This window comes from Lissotriton helveticus, chromosome 2_1 (assembly GCF_964261635.1).
Source record: "Lissotriton helveticus chromosome 2_1, aLisHel1.1, whole genome shotgun sequence".
Taxonomy (NCBI): Eukaryota; Metazoa; Chordata; class Amphibia; order Caudata; family Salamandridae; genus Lissotriton; species Lissotriton helveticus.
The window spans coordinates 6368683-6396061 of NC_136059.1; the positions used below are offsets into that span (position 1 = coordinate 6368683).

Below are 27379 nucleotides of genomic sequence, written 5' to 3' on the forward strand. Positions count from 1 at the left end.
GTCAAAGGGTGGCTGTTCCAGAGTGTCGAGGTCTGCGTCAGAAGGACCTGCCGCCTTCCATGGTCGTCAGGCCGCGGGAGCTTTCTTCACGCAGGGTCTGAGACGGCGGGCAGTCCTGTAGGGCTGGGTGTGGGATCTAAGGCAGGTTGGACCCCAACCCAACAAGGCCTTCTGGACAAGGCACAGGGATTGGGGGATGGATCGCCTCCCATGGGGCCCTAGAGAAGGCTTCGGAGACCCCCCGGCTGGTGGCGCCTGGGAGCCTGTTCAGAAGTCTTTGTTCATTGGCCTGATCAAGAGCCAGGCGCCCAATCAGGGCCCTGGCGTTTACCTGTCCAACCAAAAGCACAAGAGAATAGGGTATCCGTGGAGCGTACATTTACCCCAGAGAATCTTATAGTGACTGTGAGAGATGATAAATAATTATTATCCATCTCACAGTGACCAGGGGACATATCAGCAAGGGCCAGCGATAATTATCGCTCAGCGCGCTTAGTGCGAGGATAATTATCGCCGGTTGTCGCAGGATTTTATCGCTGAGATAGCGTGCTATCAGCAACGCTTATCTCCAAAGCGATAAAATTCCATGCACAAGCTGCCAAATGTGTGATTATGGCTGGAACTCCAGCGATAATCGCACAAACATAGGCAATAGCTTGTTGATAGGGCAGGGCAGACTTAGCCATATTATCCACCTTCCATTGGATATATATCATAGCTAAGTCCGATTAAAAGCAGGCGTAAGGAAAGTAGCGTTAAGCCCGGTTAGCGCTACTTTTCTTATTGCTATGCATGCTAGCTCCCTCGCTCTCAGTCTTACTCCCTCTAGCTCCCTCTCTCTCTCTGTCTTACTCTCTCGGTCTTACTCCCTCTAGCTTACTCTCTCTAGCTCCCTGAAGAATGATCGCCGCTTTTCATCCAAAAACAGACGCTAAAGCGGCAATAATTCTATTGCGAGACCTTGATGATTTGCCCCCAAATTTGTACGGACCTAAGAGCCTGAACTAGAGTTTGGCAGACGGAGTAATACCCGTCAGGATGGTGGAGAATATTACCTCCACCATCCGAAGAGTACTCAGTCCACCAGACTATTTGTCCCTCGGATGGACGGGAAAAAAGGCACTACGCAGTCCACCCTAAATAGAGCAGGCGGTGCAAGCTCCTCCCCGTTTCTGCACCATCTCCATCGGGGCGTCGGAGGAAGAGTTCCATCTACAGAGCCTTTTGGGGACCGTGGACTAAATACTTCAGATCCGCCTGTCTCTAACTGAGGCGGCTCGGCTGAGTGGTTGGTGGTCAGGGAGCTCTGTTCCATTTATGACCGAGTATCCTCTCTGCCACACCAAGAAATCTCAATTTTCCACAGATCACAAATCTGCCCTGAGGATGTGGACACTATTTCCAGTAAAATGTGATTTCTGAACATTCAATATTGTTTGGGGCTGGCTCTCAAGATGAGGTTAAATAGGTTTTTCCTAGTTGTACACACAGAAGAATGTGAATGAGAGGTATTTATTAAATATATGTGGGGCAGAGTTTTGGCGGGAAGCTGTACGTCATGAATGCTGAATGCTGAAGAGATGGAAAGTTAGCAAGAAGCGACTTCAAGAATCGAGCAGGCCCGTGCCACTGTGGAGACACGCGGCATCTCTTTCACTCACATCCAGGACACATCTCCCTCCCCCGCCAGGACTCACCTTTTATGTACTCGATGAAGTAGCCCAGAACCACTGTGGAGACACAAGGCAGCGTCGTCAGCTGGGTCTGTGGTGCAGGGTTGTTACTTCATGCACAAGACATTCTGGTGGTGCGAGGGTGAGTGCTCAAAGCCCCCCTGCAGCAGAAACACCCAGCATGCCCCCCAAGTAACCTCAAACCTCTGGACAACCGACATCTGTGCATCCTGGGGTGAGCGGCGGAAATATTGAGCAGTTTTTCTGGACTCCCACTGTGAAATAATGTCCCACTGCACCCCTTTGGACTCCAACTTGTAAATAAAGCCCACTGCACATCTGGACTCCCACTGTAGACTAAAGCCCCACTGCACATCTGGACTCCCACTGTAGATTAAAGCCCCACTGCACACCTGGACCCCCACTGTAGACTAAAGCCCCACTGCACATCTGGATTCCCACTGTAGAATAAAACCCCACTGCACATCTGGAATCCCACTGTAGAATAAAGCCCCACTGCACTTCTGGACTCCCACTGTAGAATAAAACACCACTGCACATCTGGACACCCACTGTAGAATATACCACCACTGCACGTCTGGACTCCCACTGTAGAATAAAGCCCCACTGCACATCTGGACTCCCACTGTAGAATGAAGCCCCACTGCACATCTGGCCCCCCACTGTAGAATAAAACTCCACTGCACATCTGGACTCCCACTGTTGAATAAAATACCACTGCACATCTGGACTCCCACTGTAGAATAAAACACCAATGCATATCTGGACTCCCACTAGAATGAAGCCCCACTGCACATCTGGACTCCCACTGTAGAATGAAGTCTCACTGCAATTCTGGACTCCCACTGTAGACTAAAACCCCACTTCACATCTGGACTCTCACTATAGACTAAAGCCCCACTGTACATCTGGACTCCCACTGTAGATTAAAGCCCTCCTGCACACCTGGACTCCCTCTGTAGAATAAAGCACCACTGCACATCTGGACTCCCACTGTAGAATAAAGCCCTACTGCACATCTGGACTCCCACTGTAGAATAAAGCCCCACTGCACATCTGGACTCCCACTGTAGAATGAAGCCCCACTGCACATCTGGACTCCCACTGTAGAATAAAACACCACTGCACATCTGGACTCCCACTGTAGAATAAAATACCACTGCACATCTGGACTCCCACTGTAGAATAAAACACCAGTGCACATCTGGACTCCCACTGTAGAATGAAGCCCCACTGCACATATGGACTCCAACTGTAGAATAAAACCCCACTGCACATCTGGACTCTCACTATAGACTAAAGCCCGACTGTACATCTGGACTACCACTGTAGATTAAAGCCCTACTGCACATCTGGACTTCCACTGTAGATTAAAGCCCCACTATAGTTTTGTGCTCCCCCTGTGCAATACTGTCCCACTGTACTAGCGGACACCAATTTCACTTTCAAATGCTTTATTTAGAAAGTCAAGTCCATTTAAGAGCCAGAGCATATAGCTGTATTATTTTTTTTTTTAAAGGGTTCGGCAAGCAGCAGCTTCACAATCATTCATATTCAGACAATTCATGTAAAAGGGATGGTTTAAAACACTATTTTGATAAAAGACATATAGGAGCATATTATCAAGGACGGTGTTAGAAATTATCGCCGCTTTAGCGGCAGAAAACTGCAGCTGAAGCACAGATAATGGGCTTCATAATATGCCCTGGTGAATTCCCATAGAAGTCCATGTTCTGGTCTGAACACAGCTCTCTGAGCGGTTCAGGAGGGGTGAACACGGCCCTCTGTGAGCGGTTCAGGAGGGGTGAACACGGCCCTCTGTGAGCGGTTCAGGAGGGGTGAACATGGCCCTCTGTGCGCGGTTCACGAGGTGTGAACACAGCCCTCTGTGAGCGGTTCAGGGGGTCTGAACACAGCCCTCGGTGAGCAGTTCAGGAGGGGTGAACATGGCCCTCTGTGAGCGGTTCAGGAGGGGTGAATATGGCCCTCTGTGAGCGGTTCAGGAGGTGTGAATATGGCCCTCTGTGAGCGGTTCAGGAGGGGTGAACACAGCCCTCTGTGCGCGGTTCAGGGGGTCTGAACACAGCCCTCTGTGAGCGGTTCAGGAGGGGTGAACAGGGCCCTCTGTGAGCGTTTCAGGAGGGGTGAACATGGCCCTCTGTGAGCGGTTCGGGAGGGGTGAACATGGCCCTCTGTGAGCGGTTCAGGAGGGGTGAACATGGCCCTCTGTGCGCGGTTCAGGAGGGGTGAACATGGCCCTCTGTGCGCGGTTCACGAGGTGTGAACACAGCCCTCTGTGAGCGGTTCAGGGGGTCTGAACACAGCTCTGTGAGCGGTTCAGGAGGGGTGAACACAGCCCTCTGTGAGCGGTTCAGGAGGTGTGAACACAGCCCTCTGTGAGCGGTTCAGGAGGGGTGAACATGGCCCTCTGTGAGCGGTTCAGGGGGTCTGAACACAGCTCTGTGAGCGGTTCAGGAGGGGTGAACACAGCCCTCTGTGAGCGGTTCAGGAGGGGTGAACATGGCCCTCTGTGAGCGGTTCAGGAGGGGTGAACATGGCCCTCTGTGAGCGGTTCAGGAGGGGTGAACATGGCCCTCTGAGCGCGGTTCAGGAGGGGTGAACATGGCCCTCTGTGAGCGGTTCAGGAGGGGTGAACACGGCCCTCTGTGAGCGGTTCAGGAGGGGTGAACATGGCCCTCTGTGCGCGGTTCAGGAGGGGTGAACATGGCCCTCTGTGAGCGGTTCAGGAGGTGTGAACATGGCCCTCTGTGCGCGGTTCAGGGGGTCTGAACACGGCCCTCTGTGAGCGGTTCAGGAGGGGTGAACACGGCCCTCTGTGAGCGGTTCAGGAGGGGTGAACATGGCCCTCTGTGCGCGGTTCAGGAGGGGTGAACATGGCCCTCTGTGAGCGGTTCAGGAGGTGTGAACATGGCCCTCTGTGCGCGGTTCAGGGGGTCTGAACACGGCCCTCTGTGAGCGGTTCAGGAGGGGTGAACACGGCCCTCTGTGAGCGGTTCAGGAGGGGTGAACATGGCCCTCTGTGCGCGGTTCACGAGGTGTGAACACAGCCCTCTGTGAGCGGTTCAGGGGGTCTGAACACAGCTCTGTGAGCGGTTCAGGAGGGGTGAACACGGCCCTCTGTGAGCGGTTCAGGAGGGGTGAACATGGCCCTCTGTGCGCGGTTCACGAGGTGTGAACACAGCCCTCTGTGAGCGGTTCAGGGGGTCTGAACACAGCTCTGTGAGCGGTTCAGGAGGGGTGAACACAGCCCTCTGTGAGCGGTTCAGGAGGGGTGAACATGGCCCTCTGTGAGCGGTTCAGGAGGGGTGAACATGGCCCTCTGTGAGCGGTTCAGGAGGGGTGAACATGGCCCTCTGAGCGCGGTTCAGGAGGGGTGAACATGGCCCTCTGTGAGCGGTTCAGGAGGGGTGAACACGGCCCTCTGTGAGTGGTTCAGGAGGGGTGAACATGGCCCTCTGTGCGCGGTTCACGAGGTGTGAACACAGCCCTCTGTGAGCGGTTCAGGGGGTCTGAACACAGCTCTGTGAGCGGTTCAGGAGGGGTGAACACAGCCCTCTGTGAGCGGTTCAGGAGGGGTGAACATGGCCCTCTGTGCGCGGTACAGGAGGGGTGAACATGGCCCTCTGTGCGCGGTTCAGGAGGGGTGAACATGGCCCTCTGAGCGCGGTTCAGGAGGGGTGAACATGGCACTCTGTGCGCGGTTCAGGAGGGGTGAACATGGCCCTCTGAGCGCGGTTCAGGAGGGGTGAACACAGCCCTCTGTGAGCGGTTCAGGAGGGGTGAACATGGCCCTCTGTGCGCGGTACAGGAGGGGTGAACATGGCCCTCTGTGCGCGGTTCAGGAGGGGTGAACATGGCCCTCTGAGCGCGGTTCAGGAGGGGTGAACATGGCACTCTGCGCGGTTCAGGAGGGGTGAACATGGCCCTCTGAGCGCGGTTCAGGAGGGGTGAACATGGCCTTCTGTGAGCTGTTCAGAAAGGATGTATGACATCTCAACGCATGCTTTTACATCGCATGCCTTTACAACGCGGTATTTACAACGAATACCTTTACATTGCATAGTGCTTTGGGGCGCTGGATAGTGAATAGTTTAATTTACTATTCCAACTCCAGTCCCCATGGATAGTAGGGAAGGTGTTGGATAGTAAATTAAACTTATTCCCTATCCTAGAGCGCCCCCCAGCGCAATGCGTTGTAATGGTTTGCGTTGTAAAAGTTGCGTCGTAAAGGCACTGCGTGGTAAAAGTTGCATTGTAAAGGATGTTTCCCGTTCAGGAGGGGTGAACACAGCCCTCGGTGAGCAGTTCAGGAGGGGTGAACACGGCCCTCTGTGAGCTGTTCAGGAGGTGTGAACATGGCCCTCTGTGCGCGGTACAGGAGGGGTGAACATGGCCCTCTGTGAGCTGTTCAGGAGGTGTGAACACGGCCCTCTGTGAGCTGTTCAGGAGGTGTGAACATGGCCCTCTGTGAGCGGTTCAGGAGGTGTGAACATGGCCCTCTGTGCGCGGGTCAGGAGGGGTGAACATGGCCCTCTGTGAGCGGTTCAGGAGGGGTGAACATGGCCCTCTGTGAGCGGTTCAGGAGGTGTGAACATGGCCCTCTGTGCGCGGGTCAGGAGGGGTGAACATGGCCCTCTGTGAGCTGTTCAGGAGGTGTGAACATGGCCCTCTGTGAGCGGTTCAGGAGGTGTGAACATGGCCCTCTGTGCGCGGGTCAGGAGGGGTGAACATGGCCCTCTGTGAGCTGTTCAGGAGGTGTGAACATGGCCCTCTGTGAGCGGTTCAGGAGGTGTGAACATGGCCCTCTGTGCGCGGGTCAGGAGGGGTGAACATGGCCCTCTGTGCGCGGTTCAGGAGGTGTGAACACAGCCCTCTGTGAGCGGGTCAGGAGGGGTGAACATGGCCCTCTGTGCGCGGTTCAGGAGGTGTGAACACAGCCCTCTGTGCGCGGTTCAGGAGGTGTGAACATGGCCCTCTGTGCGCGGGTCAGGAGGGGTGAACATGGCCCTCTGTGCGCGGTTCAGGAGGTGTGAACACAGCCCTCTGTGAGCGGGTCATGAGGGGTGAACATGGCCCTCTGTGCGCGGTTCAGGAGGTGTGAACATGGCCCTCTGTGCGCGGTTCAGGAGGTGTGAACATGGCCCTCTGTGAGCGGTTCAGGAGGGGTGAACATGGCCCTCTGTGCGCGGTTCAGGAGGTGTGAACACAGCCCTCTGTGAGCGGTTCAGGGGGTCTGAACACAGCCCTCGTGAGCAGTTCAGGAGGGGTGAACATGGCCCTCTGTGAGCGGTTCAGGAGGGGTGAATATGGCCCTCTGTGAGCGTTTCAGGAGGGGTGAACACAGCCCTCTGTGCGCGGTTCAGGGGGTCTGAACACAGCCCTCGGTGAGCAGTTCAGGAGGGGTGAACATGGCCCTCTGTGAGCGTTTCAGGAGGGGTGAACATGGCCCTCTGTGCGCGGGTCAGGAGGTGTGAACATGGCCCTCTGTGCGCGGTTCAGGAGGGGTGAACACGGCCCTCTGTGCGCGGGTCAGGAGGGGTGAACATGGCCCTCTGTGAGCGTTTCAGGAGGGGTGAACATGGCCCTCTGTGAGCGGTTCAGGAGGTGTGAACATGGCCCTCTGTGCGCGGTTCAGGAGGTGTGAACATGGCCCTCTGTGAGCGGTTCAGGAGGTGTGAACACAGCCCTCTGTGAGCGGTTCAGGAGGGGTGAACATGGCCCTCTGTGAGCGGTTCAGGAGGTGTGAACACAGCCCTCTGTGAGCGGTTCAGGAGGGGTGAACACGGCCCTCTGTGAGCAATTCGGGAGGGGTGAACATGGCCCTATGTGAGCAGTTCAGGGAGACAACCCAAACCCTGGGAAAGCTCTGTCATATAGTTACTCATTGCCTATATACTGTGTTAAGTTAGCATGAGCGTATTAAATGTTTAAACGCCATTTTTCCTTTTGCTGCTTCTGCACACGACACATAATTGTTGTTTTAGCTTTCAGCCTAGTAGAGCGTTGTGATTTACTCGAGAATAATATGTTATTGCTCTGATATTAGCTTTGCTTGGTAAACTGTGTCTGTACAGTGAGTGCTGAAACCTTCAAGGATAACTCGACACAGTGTTGTTGTGAGGTCTGATCTTCGCACCTTCCTAGACATAACATACATGCAAGCGGCCAAGTTCTGGCTTTAGGCACGTTTGATATTGCACCACACAGAGCACACGACACACACTTGATGGTGCCTCGCATGCAGAGAGCTGGTGGAAGATGATGTGATCCCCTACCACTAGGATCTTGAGGTATGGGGCCGCCCTGCTAAAACCCAAAGAGACCTTCTTAGATATAATATAATATACTAGATAGGGAAGGTGAGAATTAGGTGTTATTAACCCCTATTCATTTTAGCATGTTGTCACCTTTTGCATTCTATGGACTAGTAAATATGCTGATAACTTTGCTTCTTATAATATGTTTGCTTGTATTATCTAAGATAGTGCGTTTGAGAACACTGTATTAGTAAATAAAAATTTCAAATGTGCACGCGTCCTCATTTACTCCACGTTCTGGTTTGAAATGATTGTATAACAAAAGAGTGTTCATGTATTCCACGTGACCTGAGGTATTCTAAGTTCATGTACTAGTTTGTCTAAACATTGGGAGTTTGTAATAACCAATGAGACACTGTAGCTAGCTCGGTAAGGGGATTTTGGGTACTAAGGTGAGTTTTGGCACACCCTAATTCACTGAGGTTCCAAGTCTCTATGCACAGTTCTGCTACATGGCGCCCATACGTTGGTGGTCTTATTTCATGACGCTTGAGTAGTACATCATTCAATCCTTAACCCGTTCACTGTTGTTTCCGGAAGACGGTGGTGTCGGAAATAACCTACCTATTGATGTAAATAGGTCTTTTCAAGTTTGAATCTTTCTAAAACGGTTTCCTTGAATTACTGCCCAGTTGTGCTACAAAGTTTACTTTGTTATTTTTCCTTTTTGTATCGCTATGGCCGCGGTGGACATTCCGCAGCATAGTCGCATTGCGGTGCGCAATCATTTGCAACATTATAATGTTCCCGTGGATGGCATGGCCGTGATAATGGCGGTGAGCGCGGAAGTAGCTTACCCTTATGAAATCTTTTACTCGTGAGTGACCTTCCCAGCTGTGGACGCAACTTCAGGTGTGTTCCATACATACACTCCCGCCGCTGTGCCGAATGAATATACTCCGTATAGGGCACAGGAGGTACCTATTGATACTTGGCAGCATCACGTTCTGTCCCCCACTCTTTGACATCTCCGAGGTTAGGTCCTTTGTCCATCCCAGGCGCAAATTGGCCTGTTTTGGCTGGATTTACTCCTCATCCTCAGCACGGCAATTGTACCGTTGTTGAGCTACGGAGGCTACATGTAGTCTATATTAGCGTTATTCGAGCGTTAGTACAATACATAACCCGCAATCTCCTGAGCGGGGCCCCGGGTGGTGCGGCGCCTCAAGCAGGACAGGGCGGTATGAAGCTCAGTCCCGTGATGGTCAATGCTGTGATGGGCAGGCGTCCCCAGGAGAAGGATGATTTCCCTTTCTGGCTTGCCGAGAAGTTTGACCAGCTTGAGGCAGTATTTCCTAACACGACTCCTAGTGAGAAACACAGGATTCTGACAATAAGTTTACCTAAAGACTTAGCCCCTGAAATCAGTGACTGTGAGACCTGGGGTAGAACATTTGCGGTGGTCTATGCGAGGTGTTACGGCACTCCGTCTATGGCTGTCCTGCCAACGGTCATTAAGCGTGTTCGGGATGAGCACGGACATGAGGCTGCGGTTGAATTGGGTATGCGACTGCGTGGCACCTTTGATGTGGTTTGCGATCTCATTCTTGCTAATGTCAAGGGGGATGCGGTGAACTTTCAGGTAGCTAATGGTTTGAGTGCGCTTCCCGATGCCGAGAAACCCCGACAGTTAGCGAGGATTATTGTGGCGGCTTATAAAACCGTGGGCCGCAATAGTAGGGGTCTCAAGCCTTTTTTGACTAAAGAGAAAACGCAAACCCAAGGGCAGAAGTCTGACACTGACGTTCAGCCCAAGTCCAAAAAACAAAATTGGCCTAAAAAACAAAAACAGGGAAAGCAACAGCAACAGAAACAGGAGTCTCGTCCTGCTTCTCTATTGCCTGTGCCCACAGAACGTATTTATGACTTGCGCGATCGCGCGAAGATAAAATCACCTGATCGATTTCAGGTTTCTGATCAACGCTCTCCTCGTTCTTTTCAGGAGTCATCGGCCTCGGCGACCGGTGGTGGAGTTTCAAAAGAAGAAAGTCGCCGCTTTAACAGCGAGATATGCCACAGATAGTGAGAATGCGGCTTCGGAATCTGACATGGGCTCTGACCTTGCTGGACAGCGCGGCGGAGATTACCATAATACGGGAGGCCCTGCGTCCACTACTGAAGGTGACAGCGACTGACCGTTATGTTGTAGTTGAAACAGCTGACACTACAGTTGCTCCCCCTGACAGACTTTTTGAAATAGTCCTTCTAATCGAATCTAATCTTCAGGCCATCCAAAATCAGGCGGCCCGCCTCATTCTTCGCCTTCCCAAATCTTCCCACATTACCCCCGCACTTAAGTCCCTTCATTGGCTCCCTGTGCACCACCGATCTTTTTTTAAATTGGCCTGTCTGGCTTTTCGGGCGCACACCCACTCAGCTCCCCTCTTTATCAGTTCTATGATCACTCCTTACGTCCCTAGCCGCACTCTCCGTTCCTCTTCTCTCTCCCTTTTGCACGTCCTCCGCTTCCGCAAATCCAGAACAGGGGGCACCCTTTTTTCGGTTCTGGCCCCCCCGGTTCTGGAATAGTCTTCCTCTCTTCATTCGTTCCATTCCCATTTATACCCATTTCCGTAAAGCCCTGAAAACATTCCTGTTTTCCCAGGCATTCCCTTGCTAGCTCCCTCGGATCCCCCCGTTGAGTCAGGTCTAGTCCCCAGCGCCAGGAAGCCGCTTGGCCGCAGTGCGCTTTATTAAGTTTCTTTTTTCATTTCATTTCATTCATCGAAGGTGACATACAGCGTACCATAAAAGGGGTATTTTGGGAAAATCTTACAACCACTTATGACATTTTGTTAGCGGAGGCTGACTGGCCCCCACCTTTTGTACTCGCAGCTCCGCGAGGGGAGGAGGTAATCCTCCCCAGTTTCGCGCACACAGTCTCTAAGGAGCATGCGCTGAATTTTGCAGAAGAGTGGGCTAAAGCGCTGGCGCCGGCTCTGTACCGTACGCACTGTCGTTGGGATACATTTTCCCCACACCACGAGATTCCTTTGCGGTCTCAGCCGCAGCCTCAACCTCAGTACCCCATTAGACGTGAAGCTAAAGCTTCCGTTGCAGAAATCCTTGAACAATTGGAATATCAAGGTGTGATCGAAACATGTGTGTCACCGATGAATAACCCTCTTTTTACTGTGACCAAGCCGGAGGGTTCTTATCGTTTGGTATTGGATTACTGGCATTTAAACTCGCATTGCCGTACCTGTGCAGTACAGAATACTCACGGCTCTGCCTTGGTGGATAGTCTTGTGCGAAAGCGGTTTAAGACCACGCTTGACCTATCCAACGGTTTTTATGCCCACCACTTGGCTGGACTGAGTTCCCAATGGACCTCCTTTACTTGCGGCGGTGTGCAAAAACAATTTCGACGTTTACCTATGGGCTATAAGAATAGTCCTGGGATTTTTACTGCCCGCATAGTCTCTCTTCTAGAGAGAGTCGACCCAGATGCATGCTCGTATGTGGATGATATTTATCTCACAGCCGACGAACTTTGGGAGCATCTGTGTCGTGTTGACCGCTTAATTTGTAGCTTTGCAGACATGGGTTACAAATTCAATTTTGCAAAATCGCACATTGCAGAGTATACAGTGTTGTTCCTGGGCTATGAGCTCAACAATAAAGGTAGAGGTTTGGCTCCTCACTTCCTGGAGAAATGCGCACAACTGCGCGCTCTGACAACTCTGAGAAAATTACAGTCTTTACTGGGTTTTTTGAATTTCGGGAGAACATACATTCCGGAATAGGCCCAGCGTATCAAGCCTTTGTATGCTTTGATACAACCAACTTTTACCAAATCATGCTGGCTGCCTGAGCACTCAGCTATACTGCAATCATTGCAGGCTGATCTGCTCGCTTCTAAATTTTTGCTGACTTGTGACAACCACACCAACCTGGTGATAAGAATCATCCCTGGGACGGTGGGTTTCACTTACCTGACTTTTAATGAAGGAGACACTGTACCTATTGCTTACAAGTCACACTTGTACACTTCGGCTGAAATGTGATTTTCCACTGGGGAGAAAGTTTTGATGGCTGTACAGATGGCGATTCTTAAGGAACGTGCTCTGTCACAGGGAAAACGCATGTTGGTTGTTACCCCGTGTGCTACTTTGGAGGCAGTTACGAAAGCCAGTGTACCGAATTCTAAAGCTTTGCACCCTCGGTGGATACAATGGGCTGCGTCATTGACGTCCCCGGATGTCAAGTTTATTTTTGACACCTCCTTGCGGTCGCAGGAGTACTTACAGTATGAATTTGTTCATCCGGCTCCTTTAGCTATGCGACCTTTGGAGGATTTCCATTGCATCATTTACACTGATGGTTCGGCGCAGGTGGCGCATGGCTCTAAACACGCCTGCGTTTCCGCATGCACCATTGTGGTCGGGGCCATGGTGAACGATGAGTTCAAGTCCAGAGTCGTGCACATGCAGACTCTAGGGGACTGCACCGCACAATTGGCATAGCTTCGGGCTCTGATGCTTGCATTGGAGTACGCAGATCCTAGTGTGACGACTCTTATTGTGAGTGATTCCTATTACTGTGTCCATTCTTACAATGAAAACTTATTCTTTTGGATTCAAAATTACTTTTGTGATTCCAAGGGTAGCACAATAAAACATAAAATTATCTGGGTTCGAATGGCTGAGCTTAAAGAGCAGTTGCCACTTGTGTTTGTAATTCATACTCTTGGCCATCAGCGTGTTGGTGTTCACGCTGTGGGTAACTCGCTTGCTGATGAGGCGACGAAATCAGCGGTATCGACATATTTAGTTGCAGCAGTTACACGCTCCAAAAGTAAGATTGATGATGATAGCTTGGCGGCGGTTGCTGCCACTGAGAAGGGAGGTAAATATCCTGCGGGGTTCCCTTCGAAGTACACATACCACTTAAGTCCCGATAAGGTTCCTTATGTGAAAATTCCTGAAATTGGGGAGCGGTTGATTCCCAACTCGGACCACAGGAATACATTGATCACAGCGGCACATGAAGGTGTTGCGTCTGCGCATGCGGGCGTCTTGGCCACTGTATCTCAGTTACAACAGCGTTTCTGGTGGCGGGGACTGTACAAACAGACGCGCGATTATGTCCTTCAATGTGACATTTGCCAGCAGATTAAGCCTTCAACTGCTGCGCGTCTGCCACAGACACAGTTGTACATATCTAATAAACCACTAGGATGTGTTTATTTAGATCACTGCGGTCCTTTTTCTTCTGATACTGCATATAAGTATATCTTAGTCGCAGTTGATTCATGCACATGCTTTGTCTGGGTCTGGCCTCACCAGCGCTGATTCACGGACTGTCATAAGAGATTTGCGCGTCTTTGTAGGGATTTTTGCCTGTGGTACCTTCCATTCGGATCAGGGCCCTGCTTTCGCCTCTAAGGCGTATAAGGATGCCATGATATCGATGGGGGTCCAAGTCAAGTTTTCGTCTCCATACAGACCTGAGGGTAATAGTGTAGTGGAACAAATGAACCGTGACTTAAAGCAGTCATTGATAGCTCGAGTTATAGGCACTGGCAGGAACTGGCTGGCCCATCTCAATGGCGTGCAGCGTGCTCTTAATAATCTCCCTAGAAGGTCTCTGGGTGGCGGACCCCATACGAAATGCTCTTTGGTATCAAGATGTATGTCCCGGACCTTGACGGTCTAGACTGCGTGGCCCAAGCCACAGCCTTTGACGTAGATGAACATTGCAATGTTTTACAAGATCTACAAAAGACCAGAGACAGTCTTGCAAAGGAACATTTGCCCTCCACATCGGATGATGCGTTGCAGATCCTGGTAGTTGGCTGGCTACCCCAAGTTGGAGAACTGGTTCGAGAGAAGATCGATAACAAGAAAGAATTTGGTCCTTCGTATCGAGCTCCGGTTCCTGTGCTTGGCGTGAAGGGCACAAGAACAGTCATTTTACCACCACTTCCAGGTCGTAAGGAAAACAGGTTTATCTCAATTGACAATGTCAAGATACACAGAGGGGCCGATTCTTCTTAGTATCACACCGGCTGTCTCCTGTCCTTCGATTGTGAGAAATTCTGTTTTGGCCACTGCTTCTAATCCTGAGCCAGAGGTGGCCATCGAGATGCCTACAATTTCCAGGCCTTTATTAAGTACTTTGCCTGGTACTAACGTTGATGAACTTGATTACCCTTACCCAACTGACTTATCTATGCCTGATTTGCAGACTCGTTTGGCCACAGAGTCCAGATTTTCTTTTGACACTGTTTTGACACTGTTTCGCGTATCTCAAAAAAGCCCTCATGTTTTGCAATATATGCCAGTTTTTAAAAAACACTTTTTGATTCACCCTTGGACATATATTTGGTTGGTACTTTTTTCAATTTACCTTTTTATGTCAATTAGTTTTGTGTTTTATTTTTTCCGAATCGTCAATGGACACTATGTCGAAGAAAGAACATGCATTCGACATTTGAATGGAACTTTGGCTCCCCTTTCTTCCTCACATTCTGCCCACAGAATGAAGAGAGACTTGACATTTGTTAATATCACTGCTTGGCCTGTCCTTGATGGGATTGTGTGGGATGCTGTTAAATTTCAAATCCATGGCCCTACTGAGGTTGTTAATGTCCCTATTGTGCTCAGGGTAAACGTGGGAGATGTAGTAAAACAAAACATACGTTCTGATGATTGGGATGTTCAGGCCGTAGAGGCATTGTTTTCTGATTTGAAATATTATGCTGCCTTTGATGCTGAAGATTTGTACTTAGAATCTGCTAATTACGGTGAATTATTTTGCTTCCAACATTTTGGCAACCATTATCTGCATAAAAGTAATTCCAGAAGGAGTGCTGTAAATTATACACAGTGGGAGCATTGTCCTGCTCCTCTTAAAGGCAGTTTGAATACCTTTTTGAGAAAGTACACTTATTTTACTGACTTTATTCAGTCCAAACCCGCTTCATTTTATTTTAAAATGACAGAAAAGTCCATGTCCAAGGTTAGACTTACCGATACTAAGTTATTGTACTCGAAGTCCTTTCTAGACAAGCTGGCTGTTGGCGGCTACGAGTTATGGAGGGAAATAATTGACCTTAAATCTGCTTGGGGTTCTAAAAGTTGGCAGGTACAAGGCACTGAGGCTTCGCACCGTGCATGTCTCATCCCAAATCATATGTGGTTTTTAAATTCTACCATTTCACAGACCACATGCTTTGGATTGGCTACTTCTAAAAAATTAAATACTCCTTCCTTCCCTGATTTAGAGGAATATACTGGTTGGGATAATGTTACACAATTTTCCATTAGGGAATTGCAATCCCTGTTGCTGAATTTGTCCTTTAACATATCCAGTTTGAACCCCAAAGGTTGGCTAATGTGGCACAGAAGTACTGATTCATGCCAACGTCGTTTTCTGGGTTTAGCTGATGGTTTTACTCAGGTTAGGACTGATCCCCGTTTTGAAACTGACCATTCTGTCACCACTTATTCAGTAGGGAAATTATGTCAGAGTTGGCTCAAACATTCTACCTTGGCATCGGTTAAACTGCATCTATCCAAGCTGACTGATGATGCGGATTTAAACGATTTCATAAGAGGCCCGGCTAGTGGTAGATCGAAAAGATGGATATATGCGATTTACAATGAAATCTGGAAAACATCACAGATTGAGGTGGCTAAACGCCTTCGAGCTATTGATCAAGCTAATTTAGAAAAAGTGCTTGCAGTGGTAGATAATAGCATTAACCTGCTTTCTTCCCGCATTTACACGTTAGATAATATTGTGTCTTCTGTTGTTGCTATTGTGCAAAATGAAGTGTCTGTGTTATATCATGGTCAAAATCAATTGCGTTCCATTATGCAATTTGCGTGGACCCTGCAGACGCTTAAGTCTGGGAAAGTGCCTTGGAATTACATGAAGGTCTCCTCCCTTTTTGCTCCTTTTAATTTGACTGACAAGCAGCGCTTACTTTCAATGAGGGATGCATCCTTTTCCATGTTACACATTGAAAGGCTGGAGTCTTTACCGTGTTCTGTGGCAGAAGCCACTGCAGCAACGAGGCTTATCCATGGCTTAATCACATTACCATTTGCCTTGTTTAAATTTACAAATTGTATGCGATATATTGCAATAGGCCGATACGAACCACTGGGTAGTTCTTTTCTACATGAAGCCTGGTCGCTTCCCTATACTTACAGATGCCTCAAGGATGGGAAAGAAGTATATCTTAAAGGTGAAGAGTGCACAGAGACACCAGATCACTCATTAATGTGTAGACATATTCAATTACATGGTTCTTGCAACCAAGAACAGCCAAATTTAGCCTGTGTTTTGAAAGGTACTCCCGTTCCCGCAATCGTCCCCACTTTCACATTACTGGCAAACGGCAGTTATTTACGTTTAAATAATGAAGATTGTTGTGGGTTAATTAGAGGTATTGCTTATGTGGTTACAGTGTCTGAACGTGTAGTTTGTTGCAAAAACGTTCTGTATCCTCCTCCACATGGGAACTCGGATGTTTCCATCTGGCCGTGGATTCCAACCTTGACGGCAGAGTTCAATGGAATGAGTAGAATAAGAGCCCTTTTGTCTCATGAAGAAGTGGCCCTGAGCTCAGCTCGTGAAACATTTGTCCTTCTTGTCGCCAACACCTGCACAGAGGTGCAGGCGCTATTAAATACTGACTTGCCATTGCATTTCAGCGAGCTAATTCATTCAATATTTAACGCGTCCTCCACTTCTGGCCTCGCACACTTTTTTAAGCTAGTTAGCAGTGGTCTTGTAACTTCATTTGAAAAGATATTTGGAGTCATCCCTGCTTTCTTTCATTCAATATTTTCAAGCGTGTTTGGTGGATTTCCTGTTTTGCTGGCGTTGGCTGCAGGCGTTCTGGTGATATTTTGTTTTATTAGAAATGGATGCCCATCCTGTGTTACATGACGCACAGCGCCACCTGGCACTGTTTCGCAACAGGATGCTTGAATACTATGGCTCGCTCCCGCTTGCCACCTTAAGCGCAGCATATGGATTATCGTTTCGATTTTCCTATTTCACATGTGTCCAGCCTGTGTATCATTGCCTGAGCTGCGATTTCGAGTGGGCCCTTGATTTGTGTCTCTGCAAGACAGTGTCTCCTGATGTGGATTTTAATCGACTGATGAGTCCCTTAGTTGCTCATGAGTTGGTTTGTTCTGACAAAAGGATTATGGCCTTGGCAGCGATGCATGGACTAATGGGTCATTGGAACATACTCGCAGCAGCGCAAGATTTCTTGGCACACAGTTTTATTGAGAACCTACGAGTTGTCCTCTGATGATGCTAGAGGCTCCGGTACTTGAAGAGCACGTATGTTCTTTCCCGCTATTAAATTGGATGGCTGAACTGTTTTCGGATGATGACAGTGACTTTCCGCTGGAGGCTGTTGCTGCCTATTTTGCATATTCAGTCCTGGCCTGAAGGCTTTCAAGGTCTTTGATGACATACCGTTATTAGTTAACAAATTTGGTTGGAAATTATGTGGACATTTTTTACCACCCAGACCTATTGACTTGAGTAAAAGTGAGCAACAATTTGGCAAGTTGGAATTTTTTTTTAAATTGGCTGCCGAAAACATGTTTTTGTGCCTAGTCTAAATTTGTCCTGAATGCTCGTTCTTGAACTCTGCTTTCATGATGGTCCCCTTGCCTTATCTTATCTTATCTTATCCGTGCTCGGATCATGGGGGGATGTCATATAGTTACTCACTGCTTATATACTGTGTTAAGTTAGCATGAGCTTATTAAATGTTTAAACACCATTTTACCTTTTGCTGCTTCTGCACACGACACATAATTGTTGTTTTAGCTTTCAGCCTAGTAGAGCGTTGTGATTTACTCGAGAATAATATGTTATTGCTCTGATATCAACTTTGCTTGGTAAACTGTGTCTGTACAGTGAGTGCTGAAACCTTCAAGGATAACTCGACACAGTGTTGTTGTGAGGTCTGATCTTCGCACCTTCCTAGACATAACATACATGCAAGCGGCCAAGTTCTGGCTTTAGGCACGTTTGATATTGCACCACACAGAGCACACGACACACACTTGATGGTGCCTCGCATGCAGAGAGCTGGTGGAAGATGATGTGATCCCCTACCACTAGGATCTTGAGGTATGGGGCCGCACTGCTAAAACCCAAAGAGACCTTCTTAGATATAATATAATATACTAGATAGGGAGGGTGAGAATTAGGTGTTATTAACCCCTATTCATTTCAGCGATTTAGCATGTTGTCACCTTTTGCATTCTATGGACTAGTAAATATGCTGATAACTTTGCTTCTTATAATATGTTTGCTTGTATTATCTAAGATACTGCGTTTGAGAACACTGCATTAGTAAATAAATATTTCAAATATGCACGTGTCCTCTTTTACTCCACGTTCTGGTTTGAAATGATTGTATAACGAAAGAGTGTTCATGTATTCCACGTGACCTGAGGTATTCTAAGTTCATGTTCTGGACTGTCTAAACATTGGGGGTTTGTTATGACCAATGAGACACTGTAGCTAGCTCGGTAAGGGGATTTTGGGTACTAAGGTGAGTTTTGGCACACCCTAATTCACTGAGGTTCCAAGTCTCTATGCACAGTTCTGTAGGAGAACGGAATCCCTGCTACACTTCTGTCCCATATGCAGCGCTGGAATGAGCTTGGCAGTAACTTATTTAAACAACAACTCAAAGGAGAACTGTTTGTATTGTATTGTATATTAAACTTATATAGTGCAAAAAACTGTCACCCTACGGGTATCCTGGCACGGCGACTAATCCAGATGATCCTGGCAAGACAGATAGCCTATTTGCAAGCTTTGCAGGGCCCATTTTACTCATCCCTAGGGAAAAGCCAGGTATTTAATCTTTTTCTGAACGGAAGATGAGAGTTGGTTTGTCTGATATTCAGAGGCAAATCATTTAAGAGGTGTGAGGCTGCTACACCAAATGCTCTGCCCCCCCCATCCTGGTATTCTTGAATCTAGTAGTAGTTACCAGGAGGAGCAAAGATTTCTCCCAGGATTATACCAGGTTAATTTCTCCTCAATAGGCAGTGGCCCAGACCATGTTCTGCTCTAAACCCAATGCAGAATTGGATTCTCTCCTTGAGGGACAGCCAATGTAGGTCTTTTAAAGCTGCAGTCGTTGAAGACCTGCACATCTCACAAACGATGTACGGCAGGACCCCTCTCATAGGAGGAAACCCCACAGCTGCACCACATCACTCACATCTTACAACGGGGCACCTCTCTTACGATGATGCTCCACTGGACTCACATCTTACAACAACTGCATGACAGGACACCTCGCTTACTATAATGACCCACTGCTCACCTGAGTCCCTCTCTTGGGATATGTATTTCCTGTCAACCCTCCCAGGAGGAAACTCCAGTGGACAGGAACCACTGGTTTCTGCAGCTCCAGTCGCTGTAAGGGTTTGAACCCAGCTGGATGTCTGCCAGCAGTTTTGGGTGTTCTGTGCACTTTTTATTTAGCCTGTGTTTTTCCAGCTGGGATCATTTACACAGTGCGGTGCCTAAAACGAACTATGCTACATTTGTATCGAACAGAAACCAGATGGAACTGGTCACCTGGAAATGCCAGAGCCACCCCACATGGTTCACTTCCGGCATTGTCTATGTTTTGGTTTTCTGTTACTTTACTGCATGAAGGTGTCTCCTTCAGACAAACACCCATCCCTTTGAAGCAAGATCTATGATGGGTAAATCTTCATACATACATGCTCCAGGTATGTAAAATCAATGCATCCTACATACATTCTTCTTACGTACATATGTGCATACATGTTGAAACATACACATGCATACTTAGATTACCTGAATGCACACACATGCACATATATATAATACTTTCACACACACATGTATACATACCTGAATGCTTGCATAAATACTTCTGTACGTGCACACGCATAAATACACAAATGGATACCTTAATACATACTTGTATACATTCTCTCACACACACATATAAATACATACATGGATACATGCCTACGTACTTGTATACATTCACACCGACACATGAATACAGACATAAAGACGAGCATCACCAACTGGATAAAGAACAACTGCCTGCAGCTGAACACAGACAAGACGGAAGTACTGATCTTTAGCAACAGCAGCGACTCCTGGTGGCCATCAGACCTCGGACCCGCACCCCCTCCCTCTGAACACACCAGAAACCTCAGAATCATTATTGACAGCAAACTCACCCTGAAATCATAGATTAACGCTGTCTCCTCCGCCTGCTTCCTCACTCTGCACATGCTACATAAGATCTTCAAGTTGCTACACCCACACTCGAGACGCACCGTGACACAAGCCCTCATCACCAGCTGACTGGACCACTGCAATGCGCCTTACGTAGGACTTATCGCACACCTCCTACAGAGACGTCAGACCATACAGAACGCCGCAGCCAGACTCATCCTTGGCATTCCCCGACAAACACACATCACACCCCACCATAAGCAACTCCACTGGTATTCAAGCATGCATGATTGCATGGTCACGCCACGACGCAAACCGTTGCATTTTTTTGTGGTGTGAGCATATACGTATGTATTCAAGCATGCATACATGTATGCTCGCGCCATGAAGTGAATTGTTGCATTTTCTGTCACATTTCCACCTAGGAGGTCATGTTCTCTCTCTCTTCCCATAAAAAACATGTACTTCACAAATCAGTTCGAAGCAAATGATTGGCATGCAGAGGTGCCAAGATCAACCACTCACGTCTGTAACTGTTCATGTTTCCTGGTCGGGTCACTAGAAAGAAGAAAAAATGGTGAGAAGTTTCTTGGATTGCCCCAGTGACCAGTACTCATGTTCGAGCTGTGTTCGATGAATCTTCAGCATGTTGACTGGTGCAGTAGCCAAGATTGACATATGCGCAATAGCCATACTTGATGTATATTCTGAGTAGATATTGTCTAATGTATCCTAATAGGAACCATGTGATTTATGCTCTGTGTAGATGATGATGCTTTAGCTCTGTTTGATGCCTGTGCTATATATACATATACATTATCAGTGACCTTGGAACTAGGGAGCCAGGTTAGCGTCCCGGCTTGTGATTCTGAGAAAATTATTTAATCTCCCCTCCCCCCAAAAAAGTATAATGTAATCTGGTGCTCCTATACAGTGCTCTAATATCCTTGGGCTAAGTGTGTGCTATAAACAACTGCAATAACAGAGTATTTTCTTTATATATACTGATTTATTAGTTCTGTTTGAAATAAATTGTGTATGCACCCGTACATCAGCACTGCTTCAGAGTGGTTGTGTAAGTATGTATACACACACACACACACACACACACACACACACACATAGATGCATAATATGTTCTGTCTCTACAGTAGTTAAATGTCAAGGTATTTGTAGAGCGCACTGCCACCAAGCGGTTTCCTGGCGCTATTACTCATACCGCTGTGAAACCCTTCCTGGCTTTCCCTGTGAAGTGTCCACTCCTGGGCACCCCCAGGGTGAAGCCAGGCATCCTTAGCGCTGTTGGGGCCGGTGTGGAGATTAAGCAAGCTATTGCCCAGAGTTGCAGCGTGGGACCCATGATTAGAATAGGCACCGAGGCGAGAATTGTCAGGTCCAAGGAAATTGAGCCACAGACCCGCCGAGGTGGGGATTGAACCCTGGTCCCTGGCCAGAACTCTGCATCAGGGTCTGCCACTCTAACCATTGAGCCACACTCCTCCAGTTGTGTTTGACATATATTGCGTGTATACACCCATTCATTCGCTTCTTGACATATTTTTGTGTGAATATTTGATTTTGGTTTTAAAGATGTGCACCCCTACCCTGAGTAACTCACATGTAGTTGTCACTGACATCCTCATTTGTGTCATGACAATCATGTATGTCACTGTGGCCAAGGCTGTATGAACATTCCTAAACCCAGTGCGAGCTTGCAGAAATGACCCAAGCTTGCCTTCCTCGGACACGGGGTACTCTCCGTGCCCTGGGACGGAGCCGCTGAGCGGTAATGGCAGCTGTTTCCAATCTGTACCCCTGGATAAGCCTTTTTCCTGCACTTGAAGAGTGAGACGCCTTCAAAATTCAGTCCAGGATATTTCCACTATCATGATAAACCCAGAACATGCCCTGATATCCATGAGTGAGTGTTGTATGCGTTGGGAAGGGGAGTTTTATGAGAGTCCGGCGTCACTTTTGCCCCAATGTTACTTGTGTGATGCGGTGCTCTCATTTCGATTCATGAAGCCATGTAAAGACACCCTGGTGGCTTTGAATGGCCTCATAAATCTTGAGTCAGACGACGCAACGCAAGTCGCTACCTCGCCTTCCTCTGCATCATGGAGTCGTTCCATGGGCGTTGCAGTGGGTTTCCACACGCAACACCCATGGAGTTTGACGGTGCCCCACATTTACAAAATCATGTTAACCTGGGGAGGCGCCAAACCATTACACCTCCCCAGGCAAGGCGTAACGAGGAGAACTATCTTTATTTCTCCTTGTTTCTTCCTCTTTTTATGTGTGTTGCATTCAGCAGAACACACAGAATGAGGGAAAGCCTATTAGGATTATTTTTTGTGTAGGAAGGTGTTCCTTACTAGACAGAACCAATCCTGCCGACAACACAGGCACCCTTGCACTGTAGTGAAAGGGTGCCTACCTTGGCGCTAATCAACCGTAATGGCTCCAGCGAGGGGGAAGGACAAGAACGTGTACTGTTGCATAAATAAGGTGCCTTGCTGCAACTCCCATGCCAACATCCCATAAATGAGGGCCTTGGCGCATATGTGGTGACTGCAGTGCAACCCCATGTTGAATGTAGCTGTGTTATTGTGAAGTAACCGGATTCTGTTGGATAGCATCTGGTAAAGCTTGACTCAAGATGGAGGTTGAGCCACAAGATGGCGGCTGAGCCACAAGATGGAGGTTGAGACACAAGATGGAGGTTGAGCCACAAGATGGCGGCTGAGCCACAGGATGGAGGATGAGCAACAGCCTCCCCAGACTGGCACACTTTATCGCTGCGATTCCTCATTTAAGGTTCAATCCCAGACAGTAGGTGTGGCAGGATTTAGAGAGGGCTGCAGTAGGGAAGCAGCAGTGACCTTTGTAGCAGAGGCCTCTGACTGTCTCTTCTTGAACACCACCTTTCGGCTTGATGGAAGTTGTAAGTAGGCAGAGAAAGTCGTGTGCTGTGTTGTGCAGAGATCATGTCCTGTTTGTTTGCCGCTCCCAAAAGTGCTGCGCCCAAAGGCTGACAGTTTACAGCTGCAAGGCCTTCAAGGGGGCTTGTGCTCATGTGTCAGTGCTCCAGTGAGAGACTCCTCTTGACACTAATGCTGGAGAAGCCTTCACCAGATGGACGGAGAGCTGAAACTTTTCAACCACTCACGCCCATTCACAGATCTGGGTAAAATCCATTGCTCTTTTGCTCACTTCGCCACTCCTGTTTGGACCCAGCCATATGTAAAACAGTCTCAACCCTGCTCCTCAGTGAGCAAAAGAACAATGGATTAAACCCAGATCTCCTGACTGTGGTTCAGTGGTTGCAAAGTGTCAGCGCTCCATCCATCACCTCCTTGTGTTTGCCCTAAATTGGCAGGGTAGGCACAGAGGTGGGTCCCCTGTTAACTTTTCCTCTGGATTTAGGATAGCCAGGCTGATGAGGGGTCATACCTTGAAATCTTCACCTGTGAGATTATACAGAGCCGGCACCTGTGAGATTATACTGAGTCTGCACCTGTGAGATTATACAGAGTAGGCACCTGTGAGATTATACTGAACTTGCACCTGTGAGATTATACTGAGCCTGCACACGTGAGATTATACTGAGTTTGCACCCGTGAGATTATACTGAGCCTGCACCCGTGACATTATACTGAGCCTGCACCCGTGAGATTATACTGAGCCTGCACCTGTGAGATTATCCTGAGCCTGCACCTGTGAGATTACACTGAGCCCGCACCTGTAACATTATCCTGAGCCTGCACCAGTGAGATTATACTGAGCCTGCACCTAGGAGATTATGCTGAGCCTCCACCTGTGAGATTATACTGAGCCTGCACCTGTGAGATTATACTGAGCCTGCACCTGTGAGATTATACTGAGCCTGCACCTGTGGGATTATACTGAGCCTGCACCTGTGAGATTATACTGAGCCTGCACCTGTGAGATTATACTGAGCCTGCACCTGTGAGATTATACTGAGTTTGCACCTGTGAGATTATCCTGAGTTTGCACCTGTGAGATTATACTGAGTTTGCACCTGTGAGATTATACTGAGCCTGCACCTGTGAGATTATACTGAGCCTGCACCTGTGAGATTATACTGAGCCTGCACCTGTGAGATTATACTGAGTTTGCACCTGTGAGATTATACTGAGCCTGCACACGTGAGATTATACTGAGTTTGCACCTGTGAGATTATACTGAGTTTGCACCTGTGAGATTATACTGAGCCTGCACACGTGAGATTATACTGAGTTTGCACCTGTGAGATTATCCTGAGTTTGCACACGTGAGATTATAATGAGCCTGCACCTGTGAGATTATCCTGAGTTTGCACCTGTGAGATTATACTGAGTTTGCACCTGTGAGATTATACTGAGCCGGCACCTGTGAGATTATACTGAGTTTGCACCTGTGAGATTATACTGAGTTTGCGCCTGTGAGATTATACTGAGCCTGCACACGTGAGATTATACTGAGTTTGCACTTGTGAGATTATCCTGAGTTTGCACCTGTGAGATTATACTGAGTCTGCACACGTGAGATTATACTGAGTCTGCACATGTGAGTTTATACTGAGCTTGACATGCTTTCACCTATTTTCCGTGTAGTGGCTGTCAAAGAACTTTGTTAGCACAAGTATGTTCCTTTGTGTTGCATTTGATGTCAGTTTGATAAAGGTCTCTTTCTTATATATATGAAAAGAAATGAACTGAATGATCAGTATTGCGTGCTGTATGGTGATTGTTGATCTCTGAGTCTCTACCCCCAAACTACCTTCCTGAGAAGCCCTGGAGAGCTTGCCCCACTTCCCTGAGAGTCAAGGGCAGAAGGGGTGGACTTGGTGCTCAGGCTGCAGTGCCCGAGAGGGTCAACAATGGCAGGCGTCCTCAACCACCACCGTGGTGGCCCGGTAACATGTGGTGGCCCGTTGGGCCCTTCGTGTTGTGACACTCGTAAATCAGCTCTGTTTGACGTACGTGTTGGTGTATACCTATCCTCTAGCTTGCTTTGGCACATGTTGTGTGTATACATATGCATTAGTTGACTGATGCTTGTTGAATACATTTGATACAAGTTTGGGGTCCTGGCCCTTGTCGGACCTACTATCCTAAGCCTCCCATAGTGCTCTACAGGTCACGCTACGCGTGTTATGTAATCATACCACCCAAGTGCATGAAAATGGAAAAATGGATCTACGAGTCATTAATTAATACAACTTTTGGGTTATTTTTAGGAACACTTTAGTTAAAGCTTGGTTCTGGCAGTTGTGGTCACACGCGTCCTGTTTTGCAATGTTTCTGCTCCTGTCTGCAGGCCATGTGTGTTTGCTTATATTTTATTTGAGCATCATCTAGAGTTGTAGGTATTGGTTGGGTGACAGGGGGGTCTTGCTCAGCCGCAGCAGTTATAACTTTCAAAGCTCTGAGTGTTTCTCGCCTCTGACGATCCTCTTTCTAGTGATAGTTACCATTGGAGAACTCGATGTAGCGCCGCAGAGTCTCTGGGGAGAGAAAACATGGAGGTGAGACCTGTGTACATTTCATTTGACATCAGAGGTCATGGCTGTATGTTTGCAGCTGCAAGCAGGGGGCACAGGGAGAAGCCGAGGTCATGTGTACAAGCAGGGGGTCAAGGGGACAAGCAGAGGTCATATGTACAAGCAGGGGGTCAAGGGGACAAGCAGGGGTCACGGGGACAAGCAGAGGTCATATGTACAATCAAGGGTCACGGGGCAAGCGGAGGTCATATGTACAATCAAGGGTCACGGGGCAAGCGGAGGTCATGTGTACAAGCAAGGGTCACGGGGCAAGCAGAGGTCATGTGTACAATCAAGGGTCACAGGGCAAGCGGAGGTCATGTGTACAAGCAAGGGTCACGGGGCAAGCAGAGGTCATGTGTACAAGCAGGGGGTCAAGGGGACAAGCGGGGGTCAAGGGGACAAGCAGGGGTCAAGGGGACAAGCCAAGTTCATGTGTACAAGCAAGGGTCACGGGGCAAGCGGAGGTCATGTGTACAATCAAGGGTCACGGGGCAAGCAGAGGTCATGTGTACAAGCAGGGGGTCAAGGGGACAAGCGGGGTCAAGGGGACAAGCAGGGGTCATGGGGACAAGCTGAGATCATGTGTACAAGCAGGGGGTCACGGGGCAAGCGGAGGTCAGGTGTACAAGCAGGGGGTCAAGGGGACAAGCGGAGGTCATATGTACAAGCAAGGGTCATGGGGCAAGCGGAGGTCATGTGTATAATCAAGGGTCACGGGGCAAGCGGAGGTCAGGTGTACAAGCAGGGGGTCAAGGGGACAAGCGGGGGTCCAGGGGACAAGCAGGGGTCACGGGGACAAGCCAAGATCATGTGTACAAGCAAGGCTCAAGGGAACAAGTGGAGGTCATGTGTACAAGCAGGGGGTCAAGGGGACAAGCGGAGGTTATGTGTACAAGCAAGGGGTCACAGGGACAATCGGAGATCAAAGGAGCAGGCGGAGGTCATGTGTACAAGCAAGGGCTGTTTGTGCAAGTGGGGGTGGTGGATGCAAGCAGGGGTCATGGTTCAGGGAGAATACAAGGAGGTACAAGCAGGGTTAGTGAGTGCAATTAGGGTCATTTGTACAACCGGAGTCACAGGTACACCTAGGGTCATTGGCATAAGTATGGGACATGGTTTCAAGCAAGGGCCTGTTGCCCAAGCTGGAGTCATGGGTTCAAGCAAGGGTTTTTGGGTACAGTCAGGGGTGACAGGGACAGACAGGCGTAATGTGTACAAGCAGGGGTTGCGGGGTCAAACAGGGGTCATGGGCACAAGCAGGGATTGCGAGTACAATCAGGGGTTGCGGGCACAAGCAGGGGTTGCAGATGCAAGCAAGAATTACAGAAACAAGCAGGGGTTGCAGGTACAATCATGAGTTGCAGGTACACGCAGGAGGTGTGGTTAGAAGGAGAGGCTATGGGTAAAAGCAGAAGTAACAGGTACAAGCAGGAGTTGTAGATACAAGAAGGGGTTGTGGGTGCATTGACAGGAAGACCCAACTTTCGGTTCTATGAGTATCAAACTAGTTCATGATATTTTCTCACACCCCGCAAGTCAGTCAGATGAACAGGGCCTTATCTCGTCCTTTATCT

General features: G+C 48.6%; 1 protein-coding gene across 1 annotated transcript in view; it reads right to left on the minus strand.

Annotated features, from left to right (window-relative positions):
* The window catches only part of LOC144819172 (E3 ubiquitin-protein ligase TRIM39-like), a 223002-nt gene that overhangs the window by 188901 nt on the left and 6722 nt on the right, over positions 1–27379 (minus strand). Inside the window, exons 2-4 of the mRNA XM_078677145.1 lie at positions 25734–25766; positions 20783–20815; positions 1698–1730 (exon numbers count right to left, since the gene is read on the minus strand). Of these exons, the coding sequence (XP_078533271.1) occupies positions 1698–1730; positions 20783–20798 (49 nt within the window). The 5' untranslated portion in view covers positions 20799–20815; positions 25734–25766. The remainder of the gene's footprint in view (positions 1–1697; positions 1731–20782; positions 20816–25733; positions 25767–27379) is intronic.